Raw genomic sequence first — 25,998 nt, 5'->3', positions numbered from 1 at the left:
AATATGATGCATTATATTCCATTTTGTTATAAAATGATGTTAGAAGAGATCAAATATGAGCTGTATGTCAGGCTCAACATGGTGGGAAGGCAGTAAAGGGGTGCAGAGCTGAGTAGAACAGTAGCTAGTCATTGGAGGATCCTCACCTAGAATAAGCAGAGTCAGGCCATTGAAGAGAGCGCCCACATAGGTCAGCAGCCACATCAGCACAGCAAACTGCAACACAATGTGAAAACACTTGGCACTGCTTCACCAAACAAGCCCACCCCCACAATTTATGGTATGTTTATTTGATGATTGACAGAAGGTATAAAATAAAAAAATAATTCGATATTTTAGGTTTTAACATGTCCATTGATGACATTTGACAGTATAAATAGTAGTGAGATTACAGACATTAAAAAGTGGAGTGTTGGTAAGGTGTTAGTGTCCATATCATTCTTGTAAAAGCCGAGAGATGAGAGGCTGACCTTCAGTGAGTCGATGAGGTCCTGGACCAGGAAAAGCCTACGGAGCTCCTTCATACAGGTGTTGGCGTAGAGCAAAGCCTTGTCAGCATAATTACCAATCTGATCCTGGGACAGGGAGATCTCCACTTCCAGATAGGATCTGTTTGGGGGAAAAGTACAAGAGACTGTTGGTGTCTAGGCTAAAGTGACTTTGTAAAACTGATTTGTGAATGTAAATGGCAGATTTTTTAATGTGCTGAGAAAACCTCTTATCATCTTTCACTCACTTGAACGGGTGTCCTTCATCGGTCTTTTGCACAGCCTGAAGCACAGACTTGTAGATCCTGAAGCTGATGCTGGCAGAGAGGGCGGCCAGGGTTAAGTAGGCTCCCACACTGACCACACTGAACTGGGTCAGAGAGAAGAGCAGCAGGAGCACGCTGCCAAACACAGCTCCAGACTGCTTCACGTTCCTCCAGTAGAGCAGGTCAATGGCTGGGGGGAGGACAGAGACAGGAGAACAGGGTTAGGATCCAGAGTTAGGCCCAGTATTACACAGTGACAGTATGATGACCTAACCGTAAGGTCGCCCCAGCATGACACAGTATGACCCAACCATCGGTCACTTCAGCATTACAGTGATAGAATGACTTCACAGTGCTCAATTTACAGTGTTCCTGTCTACGCTGTGATATCACTTACAGTGCCGTAATCCCGTGTGTCCCAGGCATTTAGGTCAAATAACTGGAATCCCATAGCAGTCAGAAGTCCTCAGAGACCCCTGACGTGTGGGATTTTGCTCTAAACTATATTTTTATTGCGTTTGATTCAGCTGTGGATTCATAAACGTAGGTGTGAATGTGTCTTAAGTGAAAACTTTTCTATCCGGCTTCTTTTCCCCTATATATAGAGTGACCTTTGCCAACGATAATAGCGAGCTGACTACTACTTGTTGAACAAGTGTCACTCAATTTATGTTGCCACACACCGGTGGTGGCACTCTATCTGCCAGTGACGTGTGATTATCAGTAGTAGTGGTCAGCACTCGGCCTGGTCACACACACAAGCGACCCTGCAGTACCCTAACACAACCTGGTTCCCCAGTAGTACAACTGTACTAGCCATTCACAGAGCTGGGTTAATCATTGGCCTGTGGAGCCAGTGGCATAAATAGATCCAGATAGTGTCCAGAGATAACAGCTTAAAGTGACCTGGTCATTCTACAGCTCTACGGCCAGAGGAATTAGAGCACAGTAACAGATGAGGCCCATTTGGGACCATAAGAATGAATAAACTAGGCTACATCATAAGCCACACTAGTAAACACCCAAAGGAGATACAGCCTAGTTAAATGAGGGGATACAGACTACTTAAATAAGGGGATACAGCCTAGTTAAATGAGGGGATACAGCCTAGTTAAATAAGGGGATACAGCCTACTTAAATAAGGGGATACAGCCTACTTAAATAAGGGGATACAGCCTAGTTAAATGAGGGGATACTGCCTAGTTAAATAAGAGGATACAGCCTAGTTAAATGAGGGGATACTGCCTAGTTAAATAAGGGGATACAGCCTAGTTAAATGAGGGGATACAGCCTAGTTAAATGAGGGGATACAGCGTAGTTAAATGAGGGGATACAGCCTAGTTAAATGAGGGGATACAGCCTAGTTAAATGAGGGGATACAGCCTAGTTAAATGAGGGGATACAGCGTAGTTAAATGAGGGGATACTGCCTAGTTAAATGAGGGGATACAGCCTAGTTAAATAAGGGGATACAGCGTAGTTAAATGAGGGGATACAGCCTAGTTAAATGAGGGGATACAGCCTAGTTAAATGAGGGGATACAGCCTAGTTAAATGAGGGGATACAGCCTAGTTAAATGAGGGGATACTGCCTAGTTAAATGAGGGGATACTGCCTAGTTAAATAAGGGGATACAGCGTAGTTAAATGAGGGGATACAGCCTAGTTAAATGAGGGGATACAGCCTAGTTAAATGAGGGGATACAGCCTAGTTAAATGAGGGGATACTGCCTAGTTAAATGAGGGGATACAGCCTAGTTAAATGAGGGGATACAGCGTAGTTAAATGAGGGGATACAGCCTAGTTAAATGAGGGGATACAGCCTAGTTAAATGAGGGGATACAGCCTAGTTAAATGAGGGGATACAGCCTAGTTAAATGAGGGGATACAGCCTAGTTAAATGAGGGGATACAGCCTAGTTAAATGAGGGGATACAGCCTAGTTAAATAAGGGGATACAGCCTATTTAAAGGAGGGGATACAGCCTAGTTAAATGAGGGGATACAGCCTAGTTAAATGAGGGGATACAGCCTAGTTAAATGAGGGGATACAGCCTAGTTAAATAAGGGGATACAGCCTAGTTAAATGAGGGGATACAGCCTAGTTAAATAAGGGGATACAGCCTAGTTAAATGAGGGGATACAGCCTAGTTAAATGAGGGGATACAGCCTAGTTAAATAAGGGGATACAGCCTAGTTAAATGAGGGGATACAGCCTAGTTAAATAAGGGGATACAGCCTAGTTAAATGAGGGGATACAGCCTAGTTAAATGAGGGGATACAGCCTAGTTGGTAACCTAAATAAGCTTTCTTTAAATATATACTATTTCATACATCCAATTGAATTATGTCTTAAAAGACTGGTGCCATGTCCTGCTATCTCTGTTTTAGAGCATCCGTTTTCAGCCCCCAACAAAGATGACACAGGTTTATCACCCCTGGATCAGGCCTAGTCAGTGCACCATTCCAGCTAAACTCAGGTGACCCATAAAGCCCTCTCCTATGTTGGCTGTTAACACAGGCTTGTTTCCATGAGAACAGTGGCTGGTTCACCCACATTAGTGAGCTGTCTCCTCCAGTGACTATGGCTCAGTGTAAATCCAGCAGCCAGCTGTTGATGTGACACCTGCAAGCCCTCTGTTTTACGAGGAGAAAAAGTCAGTTCCAGAGAGTTTGTGCTCCTGTTCTAGAGAGGAGTAAAACACTGCTGGGTCCCCTGGGTGTCTTCCTCCCTAAGCCCTCCTGCCTACTTGCCCGCATGCACTAATTTTAGCCGTGGAGCTGTGAACAGCACAGAAATGACAGCCATCTTTATTTTCTACCATAGGCATCTATGGATGAAAAAAGGCGTTCTAAAACAGGGTGCTGAAAGACACTCGTTTTACCTCCTCTCTGTGGGTGACAGGTGCAATGCTAGGCACGTTCTGCCATTTCCCCATAATCATCTGCCCAAGTCAGCAAGTCAGTTGAGCTGCCCTCAATAACCAATACTGACTGACCTCTGTCCTTGTAATCAATAACTAATCAATCAGGCTGGATTACCTCTATATATCTGACTGAGTGCCACTCCCTTTAAACCAAGTACCAATATCACTAGTCACTAACCCACTCTCTATGATTTTCCATTTATCTACAGTATTGCTTGTAATGGAGATGCTCAACAACAAAAACACACACACATTCACACACGCACCAAGCAAAGCAGCTGTAAGACAGACAGGCAAGGACAGCAACGCCGGAGAGACTTGACAAACAGCAGCAAATGTGCCTCGTGCCTTGTGATCTGATCTACAGATTGCACAAAGAGAGAAAAGCTTTAGCTAGTGCGGTAGAAGTGTGTGTACTGACCTGCGGCTCCCATGGCTGAACAGGGAAAGAGGCAGCTGCTTTATCCACAGACAAAAGGAGAGCACTGAAGGGGGACTACCCCCCCTCCTCTCAGCCGGGGAGGGGAGGGGCCACAAGCACGCAGGCTAATCATCCTTGGTCTAGGCAGGAGGACTGGAGGGTTGGCGTTAAGGGGAGCGGTTGCCAGAGAGCTGAGCTGCGATCCAGCACACACACACACTCTCTCTCACACTCTCTCTCTCTCTCTCTCTCTCTCTGTGAGCTCTTTCATACCCTGGTTTTAAAGCACAGCCCCACTGACAAATGACAAAGACTGCCAAGCAAGGACCAAAATAAGGAGACTGTATCCGATTTAAAATGGTGGATGGGTATCTCCTTCCACCAGGCAAGAAGATGGAGTTCTTTCCGATCATTTACTTATTATCTTATCAATAGCCCGCAGCATGTGACTTCATTGGCAGTATAGCATCTTGTGAGTGGGCATCGCAGCAGATCTGCAAGGTCTGTGAAGGTGTTATAGGACTGTATACTGAGGATGAAAGATGCTACCTGAAATATACTGCTCTATTAAAATGCTTCAGCTCTGAGGATCTGGTGAGCGCCTGCCTGATGCAGTTACCATAGCTACGGTGCTCCATTTTCTCCCCCTCCACTCAGAGAGAGAGAGAGAGGAGGGGGGAAGCAAGGAAAGAAAGAGATGGAGAGAGGGCGGGCGAGAGTGAAAGCACTTCCTGGAAAACAGAATCAGATTCACTTGATTTGTCTGAATCTGGGGAATGAGGGACACGAACTTTGTCTTCCCCAACACACACCCAGCCACTCCCTTTATAGTTCAACACAAAAGGACAAAGGGCCGTTTAAACATGGAGGCAGGCATTACTCAAAACAACAGACTGTGCGTCATGGTGTGAATGTAGCTAAACGTAGCTGATAGAATATGACAAGGTTTAAATCCCACTATAAAAAGGGTAAATGGAGTCTGATGGCTGAATTAGGTTTAAAAATGTCAGATCACGACTCAATTTAGGAATCATGCAAAAGTCTGGAACAAGCGACAATGTGTTTTTTTTATTCACTGAAAAAATACCTCCATCCGAGAAATGATCTGCTTATCAACATTTATTTTTAAACAAAACCTAAGCTACTGGTGAACGAGACCGCTTCAAATAATTTGTTAAATGCCCTTTTATTAACCCATTCATGTCCATAACGGATCATTTCCTTTAGTAAATACAATCTCTGAGCTTACTAATGGACAAATCTGAAAAACATAATAATAAATCGGCCAAAGTGTTTGTCTACAATGTGAGTTTTTGATATTGTACTACATGTAGTCTTTGGACACATGGGGTTTTTACGCATTTCATGAACCAAGTCCAGTGTATACATGTTAAAGTGATCAGATCAGAATAATATATATATATAATCCACACACACCACTAGAGTACATGCAGTGTAAGCAAATCCAATGCAAGTCAATGGCAAGTGAGGCCTGCTACAGCATTCTCCCTCTTTCTCTCCCTCTCTCACAAGCACACCCGTGTACACACATACCACAGACATCAATGCGTGTGAGTGCGTGTGGATTGCTTTAGATATTGTTTTTATATACACTGAGTGTACAAAACATTATGAATACCTGCTCTTTCCATGACAGACTGACCAGGTGAAAGCTATGATCCCTTATTGATGTCACCTGTTAAATCCACTTCAAATCAGGGTAGATGAATGGGAGGAGACAGGTTAAATAAGGATTTTTAAGCCTTGAAACATGGATTGTGTATGTGTGCAATTCAGAGGGTGAATATTTAAGTGTCTTTGAACGGGGTATGGTAGTAGGTGACAGGCGCACCGGATGCGTCAAGAACTGCAACGCTGCTGGGTTTTTCACACTTAACAGTATCAAGAATGGTCCACCACCCAAAGCACATCCAGCCAATTTGACACAACTATGGGAAGCATTGGAGTCAACATGGGCCAGCATCCCTGTGGAATGTTTTTGACACCTTGTAGAGTCCATGCTCCAATGAAGTGAGGCTGTTCTGAGGGCAAAAAAGGGTGCAACTTAATATTAGGAAGGTGTTCCTAATGTTTTGTACACTCAGCGGTCCAGATGTTTAAGATCTGACAGAGAAACAAACTGATAAAATAACTCCATAAACGTGCCGATGTACTCTAGGGGTGTGTGTGAGAGAGAGGGGGGGAGTGTGTGGATTTTTATATATTGGTCCAGACAATCTATATACCAAACATTATTAAGATCTGAACATGTTTAAGTTCTGAGGAGAGAAAACGTAAAATGCTTAACCACCCAGTCTCTATGGATTTGCAAATACTGCATGGACTTTAGGGGTGTATGTGTGAGAGAGAGTGTGGATTTCTTTCAATATTGTTTTCATATACCGTACCAGACAAAGGTTTGGACACACCTACTCATTTGTGGGTTTTTCTTCATTTGTACTATTTTCTACAATGTAGAATAATAATGAAGACATCAAAACTATGAAATAACATATGGAATCATGTAGTAACCAAAAAAGTTAGTAGCCAAAGGTTGATGACAACTTTGCACACTCTTGGCATTCACTCAACCAGCTTCATGAGGTAGTCACCTGGAATGCATTTCAATTAACAGGTGTGCCTTGTTTTTTAAATTGAACCTTTATTTAACTAGGCAAGTCAGTTAAGAACAAATTCTTATTTGACAATGACGGCCTATCCCGGCCAAACCCTCCCCTAACCCGGATGACGCTGGGCCAATTGTGGGCCCTATGGGACTCCCAATCACGGCCGGTTGTGATACAGCCCAGGATCGAACCAGGGTCTGTAGTGATGGCTCTTGTACTGAGATGCAGTGCCTTAGACCGCTGCGCCACTCAGGAGCCCCAACTTTTGTTAAAAGTTCATTTGTGGAATTTCTTTCCTTCTTAATGCGTTTGAGCCAATCAGTTGTGTTTTGACAAGGTAGGGGTGGTATGCAGAAGATAGCCCTATTTGGTAAAAGACCAAGTCCATATTATGGCAAGAACAGCTCAAATAAGCAAAGAGAAACGACAGTCCATCATTACTTCGAGACCTGAAGGTCAGTCAATACGGAACATTTCAAGAACTTTGAAAGTTTCTTCAAGTGCAGTTGCAAAAACTATCAAGCGCTATGATGAAACTGGCTCTCATGAGGACCGCCACAGGAAAGGAGGACCCAAACCCCTAAGAGACTTACTTGGGCCAAGAAACACGAGCAATAGACATCTGTGCTTCGGTCTGATGAGTCCAAATTTGAGATTTTTGGTTCCAACCTCCGTGTCTTTGTGAGACGTAGAGTAGGTGAACGGATGATCTCTGCATGTGTGGTTCCCAACGTGAAGCATGGAGGAGGTGTGATGGTGTGGGGGTGCTTTTCTGGTGATACTGTCAGTGATTTATTTAGAATTCAAGGCACACTTAACCAGAATGACTACCACAGCATTCTGCAGCGATGCGCCATTCCATCTGCTTTGCGTTTAGTGGGACTATAATTTGTTTTTCAACAGAACAATGACCCAAAACACACCTCAAAGCTGTGTAAGGGCTATTTGACCAAGGAGAGTGATGGAGTGCTGCATCAGATGACCTGGCCTCCACAATCACCCGACCACAACCAAAATTTGGTTTGGGATGAGTTGGACCACAGAGCGAAGGAAAATCAGACAACAACTGCTCAGCATATGTGGGAACTCCTTCAAGACTGTTGGAAAAGCAATCCTCATGAAGGTGGTTAAGAGAATGCCAAGAGGGTGCAAAGCTGTCATCAAGGGAAAAAAGGGTGGCTACTTTGAATAATCTCAAATATATTTAAATTGTTTAACACTTTTTTGGTTACTACATGATTCCATATGTGTTATTTCATAGTTGTAATGTCTTCACTATTAGTAAAAATAAAGAAAAGCCCTTGAATGAGTAGGTGTGTATATATATCTCAACAAGTATTTACATAACTTGGTTCGTGGCATGTGTAAAAAAAACAGTAACCCCATGTGTCCAAAGACTAAAATATATAGTATGATACAGAAACAGCTCTAGTTCACAAATCATATATTTGGCATATTTGGGCTTAGAACAGGTCCAATAACAATATTATACGCTTTTAAACAATTTCATTCTGAAATGTATTTCAAAAATACAAAAATGCTAACATCATTTTAAAATCCCAACTTCAATTGACACGTATTATGTCATTATCTATCAATCTTAAAACGTCAATGTGGCCTGTCTAGACACTATGTTGACACCAAATTTCATGCATCAACACCAAACATAATGTGTTCAGTGGCGCATTTTGATATAGTGAATCATTAGTAATGGTAGTAGGCCTAGGTTATATCTCACTTAGGTACTGACTTGAGTGTACAGTCATGGGTGAGTCTTGCTGCCAAGCTCTTTGGTCTGTAGAGACCCTGGGGATTATTACTGTCCCTCCCAGCCAGCATGAACACCTGAAGTGGAACTAGAACTAACAGGAAGTACCGTGGCACGCAGCCACACACTGATCACTGATACAGGCCTGTATGATTTCTGGTTCTGGTAGTCAAAATCAACAAACTGATGCAATATTTCTTACTCTTCGGGTTTGTCAATGATGTTCTAGGCTACATTTTTGGGTTGAACAAGAGTGAACCAGTTTGAGCCTGACCCGATTAGACAACTAAAGTTATCGACAGTGCCTTAATTCATGCCCCAAGCTAGCATGTGTAAACATGTAGACATGCCTGTATGTACAGTACTTTGCTTTAACAGCTTATTCAAACTAAATAACACCCAAATGATCAATTTCACCCTTTGGTTGTGTTGACTGTATCAACTTTTATTGGTAAGAGGGAAAGAAAGTGAATGTTTTAAACAAACCCAGTCAGACAGATGATGACATAGGCCTGTTCATAAACACAGCCTAAAACCTTATTTCAGGTCATAGTGAAAGCTCAGTGAACACAAGCTATTCTGCTCACAACTCTCAGTAATGGAATAAAAATACCTACTTATTGTATCCCCAGGTCTATGTGTGGCTCCTTCTGTGTATTTTATTGAAGATAGTGTAGGCTATAGTGTTATATTTTCATTTGGTAGATTCTATTCTATTTTCCATTCTAAATACACGCTTAAAATCACCCACTGTCATTCACAGGTAAGGAAAAGGCAGACCAACCAACTCCATCTCCATCTTACACACAATACAGTATAATAAACATGGCTGCCATAGAAAATTACAGCCAGTTGGAAAGGCAGGGAGGAGGAAGGGAAACCATTCTCTCCTCCCATCTCTCTTCCTAACCCAGAGGTGAGACTAATGCACACCATGATGGAGAAAGAGACAGACGGAGGCTGTGCCTTTCTCTCCCAGTAGCTGCAAAGTGCCCTGGCAGCCGATGGATGAGACTGATGTAATCAGGATGGGTGCGCCTTGGTTGCCATGGAGACAGTCTGTCAGTGCTGTCCGGATGCTCCGACAGCCTCGCACACAAAATACTCAAAGACTCTGAAAACAGCTTCCCCGCAGAGCCCTCAGACCGGGAGAGTTATAACAATGACACACCCTTCACATTAACACACATATAAAAACACACACACACACACAGGACAGAGACACACAACACAGATGGCTCACAGCATGTGTGTGTACATTCATCATTACGTCTCACACCTACCTTTGCCCTTTGTCTCACACGGCAGAGAGAGAGCGTGATCAGGGCGTGTCTGCTGTCACCCCCCTGGTGAAGGTAAACAGCTCAGCCTGATCACCCAGGCCTCGACTAACACACACCATGGATACCCCCCACAACCATACATGTAACATCCCCCTTTCATACACACACACAAACTACAGCTGCACTAGAAGCATAAATACACATGCTCCTCATACATACACAATTTCACCACTCACAGCCTAGATACACACTCCTATAACACAGACAGAGATACACACAATAAACACAGCAAACGCATCAGTACCCTGGCCTTTCCAGCTGCTCCAGGAGCACTCCTTCTTGGTACCGTCTGCAGTGGACTGCATGCTGATGATCAGTTATCTCCCTGATTTCCCTTTCTTTCAGTTCTCTGTTTTCTTCTAGCTCTTCCTCTTCTTGTGCCACTGACTCACTCAGTCATCCCACAATGGCATGAATGGTTGGAAGGATGAGATGAGATGAGGGAGAGATGCGGAGACGAGAGGGAGGGAGGCAAGGTTTTCAAGGTACTGGTTGGCTCGCAGAGCACACAGACTGATGCTGTGGAGCAGTGTTGGCGAGAACAGAAGGAGGAGAGGGAGTGATCGAATTGTAAATACAACACCACAGTTGCTACTGCAGCAAATCATCCATGCAATGATTTAGTGCCTGGGGAGGGGAGGGGAGGGGGGGGTAGTCTTTTTCTTGAAAGGGGAGGCAAGCACTATTTCACAATAAAAGTTCCCGTGCTGATCCTGATTCTCAAAGCAGACTAGGGCGTTGGGCATGGGGAATTGGCAGTGAAAGAGTTAACCAACATGCCCTTTGATGAAGCTCAGTCGGAAATCGGCATATATCCTATCCCACCCCCAGGCTAGTTTTATCATGATCCATATTGTATATAAGATCATTTACAGATAAAGTGCCAGGTTGAAATTACAATGTAAAAACATCTGACGTCATCTTTTACAGCATTGAGAAAAAAAGAATCTCCGCCATGAAAACAGCTCTCCCACAGAGCCCACAGACTGGGAGAGTGATAACAATGACACACCCTGGTCAACCTACCGTTCCACATGTAACACACCTATGAAACACACACAGAACCCAGACTCACAACAGACGGCTCACAGCAGGTGTGTACATTCATCATTATAAACAGAGTTTTGTGTTTGGAACTGAGGATTCTATAGGCTACTGCTGGAGTATGGACCTAGCGTTGCCAATGAATAATCTGGCAAATAGTCAACTCCTCTGCCCTTTGTATGATTGGTACAAAGAATGTTTACGTTTGCAGTCAATATCACGCAAATACTGGAGTTATTTTCAATACGTCTCACTAAATATTGAACAGTCTAAGTGATGGTCTTTTCAATAATTCATAACCATCACACTGTAGCCTACAGTACAGCCCTCAATGTTCTTTTAGGTTTACTGCATTCAGGCTGTGGTTCAGCTTGTGCTTTAGGTTTTTCCACCAGGATGCATTATCAGGGCAAATGGCCTGACAAACAGCTATGGACTCACAGTGATGCTTGGAGGCATGTAACGAGCTGTGTGCAACGGACAGTATCATGTCTAAACAGTGTTTGTGGGCTTGGATAGAGAATAAACATATCCTCATGATTTATAATGTTATAAACATTGACCCCCTCTATTTCAGTGACATTGGTACAGTCAGTCTGTGTCCAGACAGCCCTGTCGACGTCCCTGTTACACCTTCTGCTCACTGCAACCTTAAAAAAATATATGAGCCTGTGCTGTGTGCTCCCCCCTAGGAAGGTGTTGCCATGGCAACTGCTGTGGAGCTGCACAGGCTGTGGTACATGATGTCTGCTCTGCTTGTCTTCTCTCCAGCTCTGTTATAGTCTATGGTGCCCTGCACCACCTAGTGGTGGAGGAATATCAACTGCATCAAATGGGTTGACCTGCTTTTAGGAATTCGAGAACCTTCTGTGTGTGTCTGTTTGTAAACACCAGGAGAGGAGGGGAGCTTCGGGCTTTTACTCAAGCACATCCTTAATGTTTCCACTCCTCTTTACTCTCCCCAACGGAAGAAAAGAGCAGCAGTTACAACCACAGGTGGATGTTGAACCGTGACAGCTGAAGAAACATAGAATAACTGAAATGTGATATTTCTATCACTGCATCTAGCCATACATGAAGTGAATCCGCCTAAGCTTAAGTCGGGGTTACATGGGGTTACATAAATCCACCGTTTACAAGAAGGATGAAAAAGAAGCAAACAGAAGAAAGACAAATAATAAGTGCCAACACAAAATGTCCGGCTTAACACACACAAAGAACTCTGGCTCGATGTGGTGCAAATTGGCTGGCGTGATCTCTGGCGTGATCTGTGATGATATGTCTGTCTGAGTTACTTCCTGACATGATGATGGTACTGGGTGTTAGGAGACAGATGGCCTGTTCGGGATTTGGAAGAGAGAGTCAAGGCTGTGTCTAAAAATCCTATATGAGAGTGAGGGATTAGTTATGATACCTTCAATGACGCAGAATAGAGAGAGGCTCATCCTTTGTTGATTATCATCGTAAAAATACTTGTTCTCAGACATGTTTTGTAACTGCAGCCAACCACCAGAGGGAAGCAGATCTTGAAATCATGCAGCAGCTCATAATCCACGATGCTCACACCCACCACGGAATCAGCCGTCTCACAGCAACACTTTCATTTCCTGACCTTGTCAACAAAGGCACTATAACAACACACCATGACCCTCCGTGTTATCTCTTCTGGTGCGTCACACACTCAGGGCAGTAAAAACAGTACGTGAACAACCTGCTTGCTGTATGAGAGGGATTCCATAGTCATACCAACAGCCTGGTTAAAAACGTGCAGTTACTAGTGTTAAAACACAGCAACCGAACAGCCACTGGATCCTCCACTGACACACAAATGCACCAACAGATACCATACTACCTGTTCCATAAGCTGGTTGAGCAATTTCTGTAGTGTTGTGATGATATAATGCAGATGCAACACAACTGCAACAAGGAAAGATAAGTTATGAAGACAACATGGCTTCAAGGAGGGATAATAGTGTGACTACAGTAGGTAGGTTTATCACTACAGATTGTATGTTGAAATGCAGGGTTCATCATGGGCAGCACGATTCCAAAAATAACATACAAATTATGAATCAACAGACGAGTTAATGAATTACAAGGCTTACTTTTCTGTTTGTCAAAGCCCTCCATAAAGACAGGCGCAGCAGGTGTAGCCAGGTCTCCTTTCCCCTCAGTGACGTGCTTGTCGTCCAGGAGGGGCTTTTCGGACCTCACCTCCGGGGGCACGGTGGCCATGGGGGGCTTGGGCTTAGTTGGGCGATCCTCCTCCATCTTCATGGGGCTCTTGCTCTTTTCATTGGATGATTTAATGGTGGAGCTCGTCACAGGCTCTGCTGGGACCAGTTCTGGGGCAGAGCGGGCGGGGGACGCGGCGGTGAGGATCAGAGGTGAAGGGGTGTTGACCCCCTGTTTGGGGCCGGACCCCTCTCTCTTGGGGCTCTCCTCATTGGCAGACTCAATGAAGAGCTCACTGTCCAGCTCAGCCTCCCTCTCCTCCCTCAGGATGCTGTAGGATGTGGGTCCCTTGGCACTGGGGGGGTTGTCGAAGGGGTTGCTAGCCTGGCTGAAACCTCCCTTGCTGCTGGGAGACTGCTCAAAAGGGTTGTTACTGGACTTGGTGCTGGGGGGGCTCCTCAGGGGGGGCTCCTCAGAGACCAGCTCTATCTCAGAGTCCCCAGACTCTGCACTGCTGACGTCCTGCTCACTGGCCTTGGTGGATCCCGGGGTCGGCTTGCTGCTGGGGACAGACGTGAACAGGTCTTGGGAAGGGGATTCTTTTTCTGCAGAGATAGAGAAAAAAAACGAAAGAGAGCCGAATTATAGTACTAATATGAGACATTGAATGCATCATTAACATGTTTTTATGTCCTTTTATGATTAAACAAAGCCTGTGTGTGATGAATGATGTCGCTCTTGAGCAAGTTGAGGAGACTAAACTTCTTGGTGTCACCTTAGACTGTAAATTGTCAAGGAATATTGATTAAATTGTTGTAAAGATGAGAGGGCTGTCTGTGACCAAACAAGTCTTAGACCAAACAAGTCCTGCAGGCTTTAGTTTGATCTAATTTTGACTATTGCAAGGTGATATGGTCAAGGGCTGCAAAGAAGGACCTAGAAAAGCTGCAACTGGCCCAGAACACAGTAGCACATTTTTCCCTTCAATATACACAGAGGTTTAATCTCAAGAGTCCTGGCTCAAAGTAGAGGAGATCCTGACTGTATCATTTCTTGTTTTGTGAGAAATATTAGTGTTCAAATTTCTAAATTGTCTGTATAATCAACTTACATATAACTCTGACAGACATACTTACCCCACCAGACACGCCAGGTCTTTTCACAGTCCCCAAATCCAGAATGAATTCAAGGCAATGCAGAGTATTAATAAAGCCATGATCTCAAATTACTCAAGCAAACAGCAAAAGTTGCTTAAAAACATAAATAAAAACATAACGTCTCTACCCTATCTCACCTAAATAACATGTTGCCAAAGCGGCACTGCCTATGCGTCTCCATGTGCCATCGTCTAAGTGTTGCTTTTGTCTGTCCCCCACCAGACACGCTCATGATGCGCAGGTTAAAATATCAAAACCAACTGTGAACCAACTATATTCATTTGCGGACAGGTCGAAACACACATGAAACATTCATGGACATTTAGCTAGCTTACTGTTGCTAGCTAATTTGTCCAGGAAAATAAACATTGGTTTGTAACGCACATGGGTACAGTTGAAGTCAGAAGTTTACATACACCTTAGCCAAATACATTTAAACTCAGTTTTTCACAATTCCTGACATTTTCTCCTAGTAAATATTCCATGTTTTAGGTCAGTTAGGATCACCACTTTATTTTAAGAATGTGAAATGTCAGAATAATAGTAGAGGGAATGATTTATTTCAGCTTTTATTTCTTTCATCACATTCCCAGTGGGTCAGAAGTTTACATACACTCAATTAGTATTTGGAAGCATTGCCTTTAAATTGTTTAACTTGGGTCAAACGTTTCGGGTAGCCTTCCACAAGCTTCCCACAATAAGTTGGATGAATTTTGGCCCATTCCTCCTGACAGAGCTGGTGTAACTGAGTCAGGTTTGTAGGCCTCCTTGCTCACACACACTTTTTCAGTTCTACCCACACATTTTCTATAGGATTGGGGTCAGGGTTTTGTGATGGCCACTCCAATACATTGACTTTGTTGTCCTTAAGCCATTTTGCCACAACTTTGGAAGTATGCTTGGGGTCATTGTCCATTTGGAAGACCCATTTGCAACCAAGCTTTAACTTGACTTAACTGATGTCTTGAGATGTTGCTTCAATATATCCACGTAATTTTCCTCCCTCATGACGCCATCTATTTTGTGAAGTGCACCAGTCCCTCCTGCAGCAAAGCACCCCCACAACATGATGCTGCCACCCCTGTGCTTCACGGTTGGGATGGTATTCTTCGGCATACAAGCCTCCCCCTTTTCCTTCAAACATAACGATAGTCATTATGGCCAAACAGTTATATTTTTGTTTCATCAGACCAGAGGACATTTCTCCAAAAAAGTATGATCTTTGTCTCCATGTGCAGTTGCAAACCGTAGTCTGGCTTTTTTTATGACGGGTTTGGAGCAGTGGCTTCTTCCTTGCTGAGCGGCCTTTCAGGTTATGTTGATATAGGACTTGTTTAACTGTGGATATAGATACTTTTGTAGCTGTTTTCTCCAGCATTTTCACCAGGTCCTTTGCTGTTGTTCTGGGATTGATTTGCAATTTTCGCAACAAAGTACGTTCATCTTTAGGAGACAGAACGCGTCTCCTTCGTGAGCGGTATGACGGCTGCGTGGTCCCATCGTGTTTATGCTTGCGTACTATAGTTTGTACAGATGAACGTGGTACCTTCAGGAGTTTGGAAATTGCTCCCAGGGATGAACCAGACTTTTTTTTCTGAGGTCTTGGCTGATTTCTTTTGATTTTCCCATGATGTCAAGCAAAGACGCACTGAGTTTGAAGGTAGGTCTTGAAATACATCGACGGGTACACCTCCAATTGACTCAAATGATGTCAATTAGCCTATCAGAAGCTTCTAGAGCCATGACATCATTTTCTGACATTTTCCAGGCTATTTAAAGGCACAGTCAACTTAGTGTATGTAAACCTCTGACCCACTGGAATTGTGATACAGTGAATTATAAGTGAAATAATCTGTCTGTAAACAATTGTTGGAAAAATTACTTGTGTCATGCACAAAGTAGATGTCCTAACCGACTTGCCAAAACTATAGTTTGTTAACAAGACATTTGTGGAGTGTTTGAAAAACGAGTTTTAATGACTCCAACCTAAGTGTATGTAAACTTCCGACTTCAACTGTATATGCTCCTAAAAAAACAACGAGGCGATGGGAGAGGCTGGACTTGCAGTGCGTCAAGCATATAAAATAAAACCAAGTTATATTTCAGCCCCTGGCAACGAAGACACCCATTGACCTGCGCGAGCAGTTTAGATGAGATGATTGAATAACATGTACGTGTCCCTTTACTATGCAACGCAAACGGTGTTGTCAGCATGTTTGGCATATGTATATGTACTGATGTGTTGGTAGCTGTCAGCAATGTGTGCAGCTGTCAATCTAACTTTTTGGGGTTCTTATTTTAAACGTATGTAGTTCAGTCCTTGAGCTGTTCTTGTCTATTGATGTTCTGTATTATGTCATGTTTTATGTGGACACCAGGAAAAGTAGCTGCTGCTTCAGAAAGAGCTAATGGGGATCTGAATAAGATACAAAAAAAATACTTACATCTAAATGTGTTTTTTTACCCTTGAAATACTGTACATAAATTGTCATTAAACCATAGTCCAAGACCAAGACCATGGTTATGGTGAACTCTAACTTACAAGGACACAGTGGGAGTGCGTGGGCGATAGGTACCTGTTGGGGATGCATTGGGGGATGAGTCGGGGCTGTCGTCCTCTGGCTCAGAGAGCGTAACCGTGGGGACGCCCTGCAAGCCCAGGCTGAGGATGTTGTCAGACACGTTTGCCTGTGGGAGGATGGGTTTGGGGGCAGCAGGTGGGTGGGACTCTGTCAGGATGATCTTCACAGGGCTAGCGGTCTGAGGGGTGCCCAGGTTGCGGTAGGAGCGGTAGTCAGACAGCTCCTCATCCTCAGAAGGCTCCTCAACGTAAGGGAAGGAGTGGGAGTCCAGCGCCGGTCCCAGGTTCTCCTCCTCTTCCTCCTCGTGTCCTGCAGGGCTCTTATCCATGTAGTCTCCCAGGGAGTCCAGGCCAGACAGCCCGGTGTCCACCAGACTACGCAGGGGTGCTGGTTGTGGACAGCTCAGGTTGTGGACGTCATCACCATGGCTGATATCCATGTAGTTGTAGGCCTCCGTCTTCAACTCAGAGCTACCCAGCAGGGACTTGGGCATCACATCAACCAGGTCAGTGGTCATCTTGGTGTGGGGGGAATCAAAGATGCCGTAGGAGTCGAAGGTGTCCTGGGAGGAGTGGTCAGAGGAACGCTTCAGGTCATCAGACAGGTAAGAGGCATCCTGGCCTGAGGGGTAGCTCTGATTGGACAGGAGTGAGGTGTACAGTTCACCATCATCACTCATGGGCTTCCTGAAAAGGTCAGACATGGCATCACCTAGAAGCAGAAAAAGAGAAGATGGACATTGGATTTAAATCACAGACCTTAGAGACAATTGGATTAGGCAAACTTAAAAGTATAGAAAAGTGGATAGATGAAATAGGCAGAAGATAGCGTCACAGGCAACATAACATGTCATTGATAATTCTGTCAACTGTGAACTGGTGCAAATATGAAACTGCTGCGTTAGAGGTGAAATTATTAAAAACAAGTTCTACAATCAACTGTTGAACAGTTCCAATAAACTGTTAAATTGGCAATAACAAGATTGTTACATTTGTGTACGCCAGGCCTGATAGTGGAGACGTGTGGGATTGTGGGGAGAGTATGGGAATCAGTTGGGAGATGGCGGTGCAGATCAGTGATGCAGCACTAACAGAGGGCACTTGTGCCCTGAGCGGGACAAAGGCGGATTGTTCAAACCCCAAAACTCATCCTGCCAGCTCTTAATCCTCAGACAGTGAGGTGCGGGGGAAGGGCTCTGTATTCATTCACATCTCTCGTTTGTATTCGTAAATCTCCTCTGACAAGATGGCCGATTGTGTCACTGAGGCACACACACACACTACTGTACCCTGTCCTTTTTCTGTGTGACTTGCCACCTTGAGTAAAGCATGTCCAGTACGGCATGTAATTTTTATTTTTATTTATTTATTTCACCTTTATTTAACCAGGTAGGCAAGTTGAGAACAAGTTCTCATTTACAATTGCGACCTGGCAGTTCGACAGATACAACGACACAGAGTTACACATGCAGTCAATAATACAGTATAAACAAGTCTATATACGATGTGAGCAAATGAGGTGAGAAGGGAGGTAAAGGCAAAAAAAAAAGGCCATGGTGGCAAAGTAAATACAATATAGCAAGTAAAACACTGGAATGGTAGATTTGCAATGGAAGAATGTGCAAAGTAGAAATAAAAATAATGGGGTGCAAAGGAGCATAATTAATTAATTAATTAAATACAGTAGGGAAAGAGGTAGTTGTTTGGGCTAAATTATAGGTGGGCTATGTACAGGTGCAGTAATCTGTGAGCTGCTCTGACAGTTGTTGCTTAAAGCTAGTGAGGGAGATAAGTGTTTCCAGTTTCAGAGATTTTTGTAGTTCGTTCCAGTCATTGGCAGCAGAGAACTGGAAGGAGAGGCGGCCAAAGAAATAATTGGTTTTGGGGGTGACTAGAGAGATATACCTGCTGGAGCGTGTGCTACAGGTGGGAGATGCTATGGTGACCAGCGAGCTGAGATAAGGGGGGACTTTACCTAGTAGGGTCTTGTAGATGACATGGAGCCAGTGGGTTTGGGGACGAGTATGAAGCGAGGGCCAGCCAACGAGAGCGTACAGGTCGCAATGGTGGGTAGTATATGGGGCTTTGGTGACAAAACGGATTGCACTGTGATAGACTGCATCCAATTTGTTGAGTAGGGTATTGGAGGCTATTTTGTAAATGACATCGCCAAAGTCGAGGATTGGTAGGATGGTCAGTTTTACAAGGGTATGTTTGGCAGCATGAGTGAAGGATGCTTTGTTGCGAAATAGGAAGCCAATTCTAGATTTAACTTTGGATTGGAGATGTTTGATATGGGTCTGGAAGGAGAGTTTACAGTCTAACCAGACACCTAAGTATTTGTAGTTGTCCACGTATTCTAAGTCAGAGCCGTCCAGAGTAGTGATGTTGGACAGGCGGGTAGGTGCAGGTAGAGATCGGTTGAAGAGCATGCATTTAGTTTTACTTGTATTTAAGAGCAATTGAAGGCCACGGAAGGAGAGTTGTATGGCATTGAAGCTTGCCTGGAGGGTTGTTAACACAGTGTCCAAAGAAGGGCCAGAAGTATACAGAATGGTGTCGTCTGCGTAGAGGTGGATCAGAGACTCACCAGCAGCAAGAGCGACCTCATTGATGTATACAGAGAAGAGAGTCGGTCCAAGAATTGAACCCTGTGGCACCCCCATAGAGACTGCCAGAGGTCCGGACAGCAGACCCTCCGATTTGACACACTGAACTCTATCAGAGAAGTAGTTGGTGAACCAGGCGAGGCAATCATTTGAGAAACCAAGGCTGTCGAGTCTGCCGATGAGGATGTGGTGATTGACAGAGTCGAAAGCCTTGGCATAGTAATGTTTCTTATCGATGGCGGTTAAGATATCGTTTAGGACCTTGAGCGTGGCTGAGGTGCACCCATGACCAGCTCTGAAACCAGATTGCATAGCAGAGAAGGTATGGTGAGATTCGAAATGGTCGGTAATCTGTTTGTTGACTTGGCTTTCGAAGACCTTAGAAAGGCATGGTAGAATAGATATAGGTCTGTAGCAGTTTGGGTCAAGAGTGTCCTCCCCTTTGAAGAGGGGGATGACCGCAGCTGCTTTCCAATCTTTGGGAATCTCAGACGACACGAAAGAGAGGTTGAACAGGCTAGTAATAGGGGTGGCAACAATTTTGGCAGATAATTTTAGAAAGAAAGGGTCCAGATTGTCTAGCCCGGCTGATTTGTAGGGTTCCAGATTTTGCAGCTCTTTCAGAACATCAGCTGAACGGATTTGGGAGAAGAAGAAACGGGGAAGGCTTGGGCGAGTTGCTGTGGGGGGTGCAGTGCTGTTGACCGGGGTAGGAGTAGCCAGGTGGAAAGCATGGCCAGCCGTAGAAAAATGCTTATTGAAATTCTCAATTATGGTGGATTTATCAGTGGTGACAGTGTTTCCTATCTTCAGTGCAGTGGGCAGCTGGGAGGAGGTGTTCTTATTCTCCATGGACTTTACAGTGTCCCAGAACTTTTTTGAGTTAGTGTTGCAGGAAGCAAATTTCTGCTTGAAAAAGCTAGCCTTGGCTTTTCTAACTGCCTGTGTATAATGGTTTCTAGCTTCCCTGAACGGCTGCATATCACAGGGGCTGTTCGATGCTAATGCAGAACGCCATAGGATGTTTTTGTGTTGGTTAAGGGCAGTCAGGTCTGGGGAGAACCAAGGGCTATATCTATTCCTGGTTCTAAATTTCTTGAATGGGGCATGTTTATTTAAGATGGTTAGGAAGGCATTTAAAAAAAAATGCAGGCATCCTCTACTGACGGGATGAGATCAATATCCTTCCAGGATACCCCGGCCAGGTCGATTAGAAAGGCCTGCTCGCTGAAGTGTTTCAGGGAGCGTTTTACAGTGATGAGTGGAGGTCGTTTGACCGCTGACCCATTACGGATGCAGGCAATGAGGCAGTGATCGCTGAGATCTTGGTTGAAGACAGCAGAGGTGTATTTAGAGGGCAAGTTGGTTAGGATGATATCTATGAGGGTGCCCGTGTTTAAGGCTTTGGGAAGGTACCTGGTAGGTTCATTGATAATTTGTGTGAGATTGAGGGCATCAAGTTTAGATTGTAGGATGGCTGGGGTGTTAAGCATGTTCCAGTTTAGGTCGCCTAGCAGCACGAGCTCTGAAGATAGATGTAGGCTACCACAGCATGAGAGCATTGCAAAGGTATCCCAACAACACGGTGCAATGTCACATTAATTGAATGTACGCTTTGACTCAGTTTTTTCACTTTAAAATGTATGCCAAACAAAAAACATAAATTTCAAGTTTAACAAACCATACAATTATGCACAATGACGACTTAACAATTTCCACTGAAAAATGTACAAAAACTAATTTAGTGGAAGAACTGTACAGATGCAAATTTTGGTAACGGAATTAAGGTAAAATCTCCCTCAGGTTTTTATGCAACTACATTTCCCAAAAACTCTTAAATACACTTAAATATCTGCTCCGTTTTAAGATTCAAAGATGTGCGCAGAAAGACTGGGGTGTAAGCTATGACATGGCACCTTGAGTTTGTAAAAAATTTACACCTGGTAACGGAATTATGGTAACGGAATTACATCATGGGTCCCTGATCTGAACTACACAGAAATGAATAATTATGGATATGAATGTCATTCTCATCATGTTTCACAAGTTTGGACATCACAGTGTAGCAGAGCACAGTGCAGTGCAATACACTACAGCGCAGCACAGCTGAGCAGAGTAGAGTTCAGAACAGTACAACATACAGTTGAAGTCAGACGTTTACATACACCGTAGCCAAATACATTTCACAATTCCTGAAAATGTAAAGTAAAAGTAAAAAGTAAAAGTAAACATTCCCTGTCTTAGGTCAGAGTTAGGATCACCACTTTATTTTAAGAATGTGAAATGTCAGAATAATAGTAGAACGATTTATTTCAGATTTGATTTCTTTCATCACATTCCCAGTGGGTCAGAAGTTTACATACACTCAATTAGTATTTGGAAGCATTGGCTTTAAATTGAGTAACTTGGGTTTAGGGTAGCCTTCCACAAGCTTCCCACAATAAGTTGGGTGAATTTTGGCCCATTCCTCCTGACAGAGCTGGTGTAACTGAGTCAGGTTTGTAGGCCTCCTTGCTTGCACACGCTTTTTCAGTTCTGCTCACAAATTTTTTATGGGGTTGAGGTCAGGTCTTCGTGATGGCCACTCCAATACCTTGACTTTGCTGTCCTTAAGCCATTTTGCAACAACTTTGGAAGTATGCTTGGGGTTATTGTCCATTTGGAAGACCCATTTGTGACCAAGCTTTAACTTCCTGACTGATGTCTTGAGATGTTGCTTCAATATATCCACATAATTTTCCTCCCTCATGATGCCATCTATTCTGTGAAGTGCACCAGTCCCTCCTGCAGTAAAGCACCCACCACAACATGATGCTGCCACCCCCGTGCTTCACAGTTGGTATGGTGTTCTATGACTTGCAAGCCTCCCCCTTTTTCTTCCAAACATAACGATGGTAATTATTTTTTATTTTATCTTTATTTAACTAGGCAAGTCAGTTAAGAACAAATTCTTATTTTCAATGACGGCCTAGGAACAGTGGGTTAACTGCCTTGTTCAGGGGCAGAACGACAGATTTTAACCTTGTCAGCTCGGGGATTCAAACTTGCAACCTTTCGGTTACTAGTCCAACGCTCTAACCACTAGGCTACCTGCCGCCCAATTATGGCCAAACAGTTCTATTTTTGTTTCATCAGACCAGAGGACATTTCTCAAAAAGTACGATGTTTGTCTCCATGTGCAGTTGCAAACCGTAGTCTGGCTTTTTTATGGCGGTTTTGGAGCAGTGGCTTCTTTCTTGCTAAGCGTCCTTTCAGGTTTCGTTGACATAGGACTCGTTTTACTGTACTGTAGATATAGATAATTTTGTACCTGATTGGTGGAGTGCTGCAGAGATGGTTGTCCTTCTGGAAGGTTCTCCCATCTCCACAGAGGAACTCTGGAGCTCTGTCAGAGTGACCACTGGGTTCTTGGTCACCTCCCTGACCAAGGGCCCTTCTCCCCCGATTGCTGTTTGGCCGGGAGGCCAGCTCTAGGAAGAGTCTTGGTGGTTCCAAACTTCTTCCATTTAAGAATGATGGAGGCCACTGTGTTCTTGGGGACCTTCAATGCTGCAGGCATTTTTTGGTACCCTTCCCCAGATTTGTGCCTCAACACAATCCTGTCTCTGAGAATTCCTTCGCCCTTATGGCTAAGTTTTTCCTCTGACATGCACTGTCAACTGTGGGACCTTATACCTTATAGGTGTGTGCCTTTTCAAATCATGTCCAACCAATTGAATTTACCACAGGTGGACTCCAATCAAGTTGTAGAAACATCTCAAGGATGATCAATGGAAACAAGATGCATCTGAATCTGAACGCATTTGAATGCATCTGAACAGGATGCATCTGAACCATCTCAATTTCGAGTCATAGCAAAGGGGCTGAATACTTATGTAAATAAGGTATTTCTGTGTTTTATTTGTAATACATTTGCAAACATGTTTTAATTTTTTATTCTGAATGCACTGTATATGATAGGTTCAGATTTGGTCCAGTCTGGTCAATCTGTGGATGTTAACAGGCATGGGTGGACTGACCAAATGGAAACATTTCAACGTCCATGGATATCCGCTGTTGGTCGGTTCTCAGTGGGCGAGGATTCTGGATACAGTAAATGGAAAGAGAGGGGGCTCATGGGAGAAGTGTCAGTAAGAACTGGGACAGGTGACATTAACTGGTGAGTGAGTGAGTGAGTTTGTCCAGACAGACTATTTTAACACTCTTGGTTTGACCCCTAGACAACAGAAAGACAAAGAAAACAGGTATGAGCAGAACATAACAGTATGCAGGTGGAAGGGAGGACAGTAGCAGGTGGAAGGGAGGACAGTAGCAGGTGGAAGGGAGGACAGTAGCAGGTGGCCCAACTAGTTTGGTACTATTATGATTTCCCATTATAGCCAATTCATTTGCAGAAATAATGTTACTGATTTTTGGGTAATTCCGTTACCAATCACTTCATAATTGATAAACAACATTGATATCAGTTAAATCACTATAACTAAATTGGTAGATTTACCATTACTTTATACGTCTGTGAACTTTCAGTATACTCATGAGGGAGAGAAATGAGAAAATATCTTAAAGATATCTGGGTTTTTGGTAACGGAATTACAAAGCACAAGGCAATATTTCCTAAACTTACAGAAGGTAAACAATTTCTCCAAAACTAAATATACGTGTTGATATTAGTTGGCAGGGGTCTTAACGCCAACATTATTATGTTTAAATGTATTTCTGATAACATGTACCAGAAAGTTTTAAAAGGTTTCTAAGACCACGTTTCTATCTGTTTATCAAGAAATCAGATGGAAAATAGTAAAAAAATGTTTTATCTATACCTTAATTTCAGATTTCATTTGACACCCAATTAGATATGCTCCTATGACTTCATATGTTGGTGCTCATGGGTCTTTTTCGATGGAAATTACTGTAGTCTTTTGTTAACATCCATGTCTCGTCTACTGCCAAAAATACTAAGCTTAACTTGAAAATAAATATTTGGTTTCCGTGAACTTGATAGATCAGACTTACAGTGCAGCAAGCCAACATTTTTCTGCAAAGTGATTGGACACAAGTTGCACACACAGTGAGGCCCATGGCTAGAATGTGTGCTGTGTTGCACAGCTGAGTGCAAAACGTAGTTTACTCCCCCACTAACTGTGCTGGGAGCACCTCCCCTCTCTCCCCAGAGCTGCTCTACAGTCTTCAACTCTCACTGGGCAGCTGTGCCTCTATAAATAGGCAGAGTCCAGCTGCTGGGGTGGGTGAGGATGAGGGGGTGGGATAAGGATGAGGGATTTAAATAGGAACTTCCAGGCTCTTACAGAGAATGTAGACTGAGTACCCTACCGTTCAGAATGTCCCTTCCCATCCTTCCCCCCCGTTCTGTTCTCCCTGCAGGTCCTGCTCCCTTTCCTCATGGTATTGTACAACGTCTACAATGTCCCTGTCAATAAATCATACAAAACACAATGTCCTAAACACTAGGCTACACCCACGATCCTAAGCAGAGCAACATGGCAGCAGGCTATTTTCTGTTAGGTAGAATGTAGTCAGGGCAGCATATGAAATGTCTGAGCATTATCAGGCTGTTCCTAAAGCAGATGGAACAGCTGTGGCTGTGGTGTCTGGAGTTCAGTGGGGTTCATGAAGCCATAGATCTACTGACAGCCAGCCTACTACTGTATAATCCTCTTATGGCTCTCCTTTCTCCCCATTCTGCCATCCCCCTGACAATACCAGAAGCATAATCTACCATTGACTGAGTCACATTAACTACACAGAAGAGGGCAGGACTCTGGACTCATAAATACAACATCCTGTGAAGAGAGGTGACCTCTGGAGCTGGTTGCAGTTGATTCCTGGCAGTGGGTCACACGCACCCCCCATATTCTCTCTCCACACCGCTGGCTGCTTTAGAGAATGACAGTGACGTAGCGCTGAGCGGTTGCTTGCTAACTACTCCTGGAGGCATCGAAGCAGCAGAATGATGGGAATAGACAGGATAAGTGTTCAGCAGACAGACATCAGGGCAGCAGCGGCTGTAAGGGGCTGCTCAGACAGACAGGAGAGCTGTCTACTGATCCACATCAACATACAGCAGCGGCCATTGTGGCGCAGCAGCTGTACCTAGACAGTCAAACACTGGGAAAAAAAACACAAGGCCAAGCAAGCGCTTCAGCTCATTCAGACAGGATCAGACGTGACAGCACAGAAACTATTGTTTCAGAATTTGCCACAACATAATCATGCTTCTGAGTGGATAACACAGTTAAATACATCATTTCTGGTGGATGTGTTGTGAAGGGGCAGTCAACATTGCTAATCCTACACACAAGCAACACAGCCATTAACCTAATGCACCCTGACAATTGTTGCTACGCTAAGCCGAGGTATCTCTAAATATATGGCTGGAGACAAAAACGTGATAACAGATGACATCAAAAGTATTGGCTATTATGTATAGGCCTGGAAGCAGAGGTTCAATGAACTGCATGTAGGCGGCTGCGGCCTGATGCATTCACTCCACAAGACTATGCCATTGAATTCATGATAATGACAGTAATCTTCAATGTCAACAATCTTTTTCTCTATTGTGTTTGGCTGCTCGCTAAT

The 25,998-nt window shown here is 43.9% G+C and overlaps 1 protein-coding gene across 3 annotated transcripts in view; it reads right to left on the bottom strand.

Annotated features, from left to right (window-relative positions):
- LOC139375187 (reticulon-1-A-like) overlaps nt 1-25,998 on the bottom strand; it is a 52,595-nt gene that overhangs the window by 1,720 nt on the left and 24,877 nt on the right. The window contains exons 2-6 of one of the 3 annotated variants that reach the window (XM_071116749.1): nt 16,788-17,504; nt 12,985-13,659; nt 737-944; nt 471-609; nt 147-216 (exon numbers count right to left, since the gene is read on the bottom strand). In XM_071116749.1, coding sequence (XP_070972850.1) covers nt 147-216; nt 471-609; nt 737-944; nt 12,985-13,659; nt 16,788-17,504 — 1,809 coding nt within the window. Of the gene's footprint in view, nt 1-146; nt 217-470; nt 610-736; nt 945-4,097; nt 4,240-10,079; nt 10,355-12,984; nt 13,660-16,787; nt 17,505-25,998 lie in introns of those variants that run through there. The other 2 variants (XM_071116750.1, XM_071116751.1) reach the window with 2 other exon arrangements.

Source organism: Oncorhynchus clarkii, chromosome 19 (genome assembly GCF_045791955.1).
Source record: "Oncorhynchus clarkii lewisi isolate Uvic-CL-2024 chromosome 19, UVic_Ocla_1.0, whole genome shotgun sequence".
Taxonomy (NCBI): Eukaryota; Metazoa; Chordata; class Actinopteri; order Salmoniformes; family Salmonidae; genus Oncorhynchus; species Oncorhynchus clarkii.
This window is presented reverse-complemented; position numbering and strand designations above follow the sequence as displayed.